General features: G+C 43.2%; 1 protein-coding gene across 2 annotated transcripts; it reads left to right on the plus strand.

The window, feature by feature from the left end:
- Window positions 1-226: 226 nt before the first annotated feature.
- Window positions 227-3,997, plus strand: LOC6032354 (segmentation protein Runt). Of its 2 annotated transcripts, none has more exons than XM_001842926.2 (3): window positions 227-1,257; window positions 1,698-1,874; window positions 2,844-3,997. In XM_001842926.2, the coding sequence occupies exons 1-3, from the start codon at window positions 807-809 to the stop codon at window positions 3,560-3,562; spliced, it is 1,347 nt and encodes a 448-aa protein (XP_001842978.2). In that variant the 5' UTR covers window positions 227-806; the 3' UTR covers window positions 3,563-3,997. The 2 variants fall into 2 exon arrangements, with proteins under 2 accessions (XP_001842978.2, XP_038105077.1); XM_038249149.1 differs by having other exon boundaries at window positions 230-1,266.
- The last annotated feature ends 3,253 nt before the right edge of the window (window positions 3,998-7,250 follow it).

Consider the following 7,250-nt stretch of genomic DNA (forward strand, 5'->3'; position numbering starts at 1 on the left):
ATTGAAAGGAAGGAGTGGGGGAAGCGCGCGAGCGCTGGAAAGAGAGAGTTGACGTGAGTGAGAAAGAGAGGGTGCGTTCCAGTGTGTCAATGTGGTCGTGCCGAAATAAAAATGTGCTTTCGTGAGTGGCCGAAAAAAAGAAAGAAGCTTTTTTTCTGGTCGCTGGACGGAGGAGACGACGAGAGAGTGAGAGAAGGAGAGAGCGAAGCGTGTACGAGCGCGCGCGGTTTATGAATCGGTCGCAGTAAGCGGTGCTGCCTGGAAGTGTGTGCGAGAGAGCGAGTGAGAGTTGGACGGTTGGTTGGTGTGAGTGAGTGTGCGGCGTGAGGGGAGGAAAAAAAAGCCAAACCAGAAAAAGTAGGCGAACCGCGTGGTGGTGTGCGTGCGGCGGCATGGCCTACTGTCGGGGCACGCCAGAGTTAGGGAGGAATCGGTGAGCGATTTTTAAAAACAGTTCCATCTGAGACATTGTGTGAATTACATGTGCTCTCGTCCGCCCCGAGAAGTACTACGCTTTTGGGAAGAGCGCGCGCAATATAGCTGAAGTGTGTGTTGTACAAGAGAGATCTATAACTTGCAGAAGTGCGTTTTTTGAGGATTACTGGAGGAACGCAGCGGATAACTGTGTGGGGGAAAAGTGCGAGTTTTATTTGGGAAGTGAAGTTTAGAAGCAAGCTTCTGAGGAGTACGCATGCCTAAGAGGCGACTTGAAGATTAAGGAAGTGACTGTATCAAGAAGATTGAGAGTGCGATCTTCCGGCTTGAGGAAGATTAGTGAAAGCAAGTTGGAAGCCACAAGTGAACAGATGCATCTTCCGGCAGCGAGCAACGAGTGCCCAACTCCGCCGAAAAGTATGACCGACATGTTCTCGAGCTTGCACGAGATGCTGCAGGAGTACCACGGCGAGCTGGTCCAGACCGGTTCGCCGGCGGTCCTGTGCTCGGTGCTGCCGACGCACTGGCGCTCCAACAAGAGCTTGCCGTGTGCCTTCAAGGTGATCGCCCTGGACGACATCCCGGACAACACGCTGGTCAAGATCACGGCCGGCAACGACGAGAACTACTGCGGTGAGCTGCGCAACAATACCGCCGTCATGAAGAACCAGGTCGCCAAGTTCAACGATCTGCGCTTCGTCGGACGTTCCGGCCGCGGCAAGTCGTTCACGATCACGATCAGCATCAGCACGTACCCGTGCCAGATCGCCACCTACACCAAGGCCATCAAAGTAACCGTCGATGGACCGCGGGAACCACGAAGTAAGCAAAGTAAGTTTACTCATTTTCAGAGCCTACTACGAGACCTCGCTTTTTACGACGGCGCCAAGTTTCCAATAAACTCCGCGTTTTTGTTTGGAGCAGAAGGCGCCACCGTCCACGGTGTTTACCATATGCTGTAGCATTAAAAATTAATCACCTCGAAATTGGGTCGTTCCCCCTCGCGTGAAACAAAAGAGACTTCCGGACGTCTTTTTCTTTGATAATTTAAACATGAGTTCCCCCCATCCGGCTGGAACCGCCGCCTTCTTCCACGTAAACATTTCACACATCTCGCCTTACGCGAGCTCTCTTCTTCAAAGAGAAACGCCTGCTTTGATATTCTAAGAGCTTCCTGTCTCCCCCCAAACAACTCCTCCCTCCTCCAAATCCCAAACCCCCCAAACACCGTCACTAATCCGGATCTTCTTCTCCTTTTCCAGACTTTGCCTACGGCCATCCGGGCGCGTTCAACCCGTTCATGCTGAACCCGGGCTGGCTGGACGCGGCGTACATGAACTACGCCTGGTCCGACTACTTCCGGCAGCACCAGCAGCTGCAGGCCCAACAGACGGGCGGCGCCCAACCCGGCCAGACCACGCCGACCGGAGTTGGAAAAGGTAACTATCGAAGACTGTGTTTTTTTGGTTAGAAAATTCAAAGTGCATCGTCAACGTTTCGACCCAACCTTCCTCAGGGGGGGTGGTTTCAGTTCAACACCCCACCACTTGCTCGCGCGCAAATCTTCCCATCGATTTCGGATTAAAAACCGCCACCACACTGACAAATCGCAACCGCACGCAATTTCCAATCCGCGCGGCCTGTAGTCACCTTTTTCCAGTGGCCGCCGCCGCGACTCGTTGCGGTGATTTTGGGGTGCACCGCTTAGCGGCACCACCGTCCGTACGAACGAAATGCATTTTAACTGTTAGTGCAAAGCTTAGTTGTTTTAATAGGATAAATGGATTTTTTTTTTTTTGTACGGGGGCTACGCGACCGGAGGTCGCGAACAACGTCCCCCTTTTTTTAAGGGTGTGAAGGAAACTCTCCCCCGATAAAAAAAAACTCAATTAATTTTAAATTACAATGAAAATGGAAAATTGTCGGTTTTGGATTGCACCGAAATTTGTGCGCGCGCGAGAAAGCCTAGAGCTTTTCGGTTCTTCTCCTTTTTTTGTGCGAATTTTATGCATCGATAACGCGCCCTGGTTGAGTGGCGTTGAATGGTGCAGCGGCGAAAAAAAAAGCGGACGGTTTTCCAGTAACGTCACTGGCGGGGAATTAAAATTGCATATAAAAATCAATTCCTGGGGGATTGATTTTGCTTGTTTTTTGTTGCACACGGTTACGGTTTTTATCGGTGGTGTCTCTTTTTCACTCGTTTTTATTTTTTGTGCTGGGTGTGTACAATGTTCCGGAGCGCTTGCGGCACTTCCGCCGTAATCCGATCAGGAACGGCTGAGGGGTTGGGAAAGAAGCGACGATGCACTTAATCCCTGCTGGCAACGACAACGGTCCGGAATGGAAGTTGTTCATTCTGCGAAGAAGATTATACTGATGGTTTCTCTTTTATTCTCTGTTTCTTCCAGGATCTCCAACGCTACCGGTGACACCGAACGGAACTCCGACCCAGACAACGGGTCCCATGCTGCCGACTCCTCCGGCCGATTTCATGCCGGGAGCGGTACCGAACGCCCCCAACGGACCGGCTCCGGTCCTGCCCAACGGAATGACCTACCTGCCACAGTTCCCCTTCGGACCGCAGTCCCACTTCCTGCCTTACGACATCTCACCACTTCGTGCCAACGGGCTCCGCACGGCGGCCGATCCGCACCAGATCCCCGCCACCATGACCATCCCCGGCGCCCCGGACTACAACTCCTCGTCCCGCCTCTCCCCGGCCTCCTCCCGCAACTCGACCTCCTCCCCTCCCTCCACGATCAACGCGTCCCAAACCAAGATCAGCTTCTCCCTAGAGCTGAACTCCACCGGCGAGCACTCCTCCGCCGAAGAGTCCGACGACGAGCACATCGACGTGGTCAAATCGGCCTTCGTGCCCATCCTGCGGCCCCTCCCCACCTCCTCCGCGGACACCACCCAGGAGCCCAAGTCGGAAACGCCCGACTCCACCACCATGCCGAGCTCACCGCCAAAACCCCGCTGCGAACTGAAGGCGCCCTCCTCCAAGAAGCCCCAGCTGCACGAGACCGCCCCCAGCGAACCGGCCTCGCCGGAAGCCACCAAGCTCAAATCACCGGACGGCATCCTGATCAAGCAGTCGGCCAAGTCCGTGTGGCGACCCTATTGAGAGTACGCACGACTCTACCGCCAGGTCGCCGCCTCCCTCGCGGCCATGGCGGGGTCGCCCTGCCGGACAGGACGCCCCCAAAACAACCACAACAACTAGCTTGTAGGTCAGCTCTGGTGATATTAATCTTAATCTGTACATAGTGGTGGTGTCCCGCTCGTTTCACACACACACAAACGCGTAGATTTCTTTTATATTTGGAATATAACAAGACGAATCAAAACCAATCGTTGTGTAAACTAGTTGAGAGCTCTGTTTTCCGTTGAAAAACGCCGATCATTAGAGTTGTGATAGACTCAACGCGTACAATCCTGTACATAACCTCCAAATCATGAAATATTTTTTAGTTTAACCCCCTCCCAAAAAAACCCTCGTTAGATGATAGTAAGGATTATTTAATAAATTACCCCTAGTTTAGTGAACGCTACTGAGAAATTAAAAAAAACAGGTACATTTTATATAGTACAAATCTGGAAATATTTAATTAAAAAAAGTGCGCACCGCGCACTGTGCGCGCGACAAACGTGACGAAATAAAAGTTTATAAAAAAAAATCTAAATTAAAAAAACCCGCTCTCTCTTCTCACTACGAAAAATTGAGAAACGGCGCTTCGCGCCCTTTAATATTCGCTTTGAAAGAAAAACTAAAATCCGGGAAGGGTGATTACAGCTCGCATCGAAGTCGCAGTTTGACAAGTCGTCCCTTTTTGTCGGGGGATTCGTTCCGCAGTTCACGTGTTCCCGAGTCGGTGAAAGTGCTAAATTTGTTAGTTTTTTTTCGACTTAGTGCTGATTTAGTGCCAACTTATGACTGATTTAAGACTAATTTTGACGCGTAGCACTAAATCGATCGTAAATTAGCACTAATTCTGAAAACGTTTGCTACCTTCCCTCGCTCAGGTTTCAAGGCTGTTGAAAGCCGCTCCATTCAAAGGTTTGTTCTACTCGCAATTGTGCCAACTGGAAGGGAAGAAGGACGAAAGAGGAATCACGCGGGGCTCTACAAATAGAGTTCACACTGCTGTGCAGTTCAGTGCACAAGGCGTATGATTTAGGGGCGAGGGACGAGTCGGTTGGGTTCGGTTTTGCCTGCCTGCCTGCCGAGAGTTTTTGGAATTTGACTGGAGTAAAGTGAAGGATGTCGTTTGGTTTACAGCTAACGTTGATCGTCATTTCTTTTTCGGTTGGTTTTTGGGTGTAGGACGTGTTCACAAGTTTGTGTGTGAATTGAAGTTGAAGGGCTGGGTGACAAATGATTGTTTAACTTTCGGAATAATTTTAGAGACGACGAGTTAACATAAAAGAACATATTAAAACTCAAGAATATTCAAACATTGATCAATATGAAATATCATTCCATTCTTGGCAGTTAAAAATTGCCTTAGACAAAACTGATACTTTGCAAAAACCTTTCTTTAGATTTTTTTTTATATCTGAGTAATTTCCTAGGGCTTCACAATTCTTTGTGAGATTTTTTATTTTGTATTTTTTTATTTGAATGATGCCTTGGCTTTATACAATTTTGCAGGCTATATTCAAAAAATGTATCTTGGAGGAGATATATTCTGATCGATTTCGTGTATCTGGCAAAATTGTCGGATATGATCAGGACTTTTTAAGGGGTTACATACATGTAAAAAATCACAAAATTTCATATTCAGAAAATTTATTAAATCAACTTAAAAGATGATTTTCAATCACTTTTGAAAGTTTAATGAAAATATTGTATGATTTAGGTAAGTTACAGACGATTTAAGCCGAAAATTTTGCTATACGCAAAGCGAACTGTCAAACTTTGCGAGCGTTTTTCTCTGAACAGAGTTGATTTACGGGTGCCACGATATCTCGAGATGGGTTGGACCAAATTGGCTGAAATTTGGGGTGAAGACTCGCAAGACAAATTCCGTGTGCATGACGAAGCCCGATTTTGAAATTTTGCATTTTTAAAAAATACATAAATCGAAAACTTTTGATTTTTTATATGAAAAACATAAAAATAAAAAGAAAATCCGGTTTAACGAGTCTTCACCAAAATTTTGAGCCGATTTGGTCAAGGTAGTGTTGAGATATCGTGGCACCCGTTTTTTGAAAATGCTAACTTCATATAGCTGTATCTCGGCAATGATACAACAAAATGTCTTAAAATTTATTTTGTTAATAGTTGAACATGTCTATTTTAATGTCCTGAAAACAGATTTAAAAAAATTTAAGTTTGTGCTCAAACCAACCTCTGACATGTTTGCCGATTAACATGTATGTAACCCCTTAAGAAAAAAAAAACATTTCCCGATTTTTTTATTTGACTTTTTATCACTAAAACTTTAATTCCTAAAAAAATCTAAAATCTAATTTAAATGCAAAAAATGCTAATAATTATAATCATTCTAAAAAAACACTATTTTCAAGTTAAAGCAGCGGTGCCCAAAGTTTTTGAAGCTCACAAAAGCTTGCGGACCAAATTATTATTTTTTTTAATGCAGTATCATTATTTCAATCTAGATTACATAAAAAATAATCTATCAGTTTATGATTTTTCAAATATCAGATATTTTTGTCATTTTCGTCATTTAAATATTAAAGAACAAAAAAAACGACGGATTTGTTAAAAAAAAACTTCCAATCAAATGGTAAATAATTATTAAATTCAGCAAAACAAAAAAAACAAAGCAAAAATATTATTCATATTACACCACGGTCTGATCAACGTCAAGGAGTGGCACAAATTTATGATTCAAAAATAAAATACAACTATAACGGTAAAACGAATAATTCTTCATTCAATTTTATTACAATTTTATTATATAATCGACTGATAAAAAATTCATCGAAATTTACTACTTTCAATTACATTCCAAAGTGCGAAATTGTTTCAAAAAGACAGCTTATTCAACAACATTATCAAATTTTCTTTTTATCAAAAGGTCCAATAAACAAAATTTTTATTTGTTGATTTTGGAGTGTCTTTGAATACTCCTGACTCCAGTTGGTTTCATAACACCCAAAAAGCAAAAAAAAAAAAACAAAATTTTGTTTGAGGAACTTTAAAAAAAAAACTTAAGATATTTGTTTTTCTTAAAACATAAAAAATGAAATTACAAGCCAGAATTTTAACATTTCAATGAAAAAGTTGTTGGAAAATGCAATATGCACTAGTTTAGTTAGTTTGCATTCTCTAGTTTTCAAAAAGTCTAAGTTAAGGCAAAAAATATTGTTTGGGAAGAAAAATACGCTGAGTTCACTAAATTTACAAATTCACTAAAATTGAAAATATTTTTAAACGAACTTGAACATGTAAGAAACGATAATAAACGCAGGGAAATTAAATTAAATTCACTCCAAGTGATTGCACTCGTTCGTTGAAATTTTAAAAAATTATGAAAAAAATATTTATTTTGCCTACTGATTTTTCAGGCCGACAAAAAACTTCAAAAAATATTTGCAGCAGCTTAAAAGCCACAAAAAAACACCTCGCGAGCCACATTGTACCCACAGGCCATACCTTAATTATTCCTGAGTTAAACGATTTTTATGGTAAAAATTTTAGAAAAATTATTTATTTTTTTTGCAATTTAAAAATAAAAATTGAAATACATTTTCCAAAAAAATGAATTTCCAGCAATTATTTTTTAATAACTAGGTTGATTTAAATGTTAAATTTCTGTTAAAAAAATTTTTCTTCGGTGTCATCT

The sequence above is a fragment of the Culex quinquefasciatus genome, chromosome 1 (assembly GCF_015732765.1).
Source record: "Culex quinquefasciatus strain JHB chromosome 1, VPISU_Cqui_1.0_pri_paternal, whole genome shotgun sequence".
Taxonomy (NCBI): domain Eukaryota; kingdom Metazoa; phylum Arthropoda; class Insecta; order Diptera; family Culicidae; genus Culex; species Culex quinquefasciatus.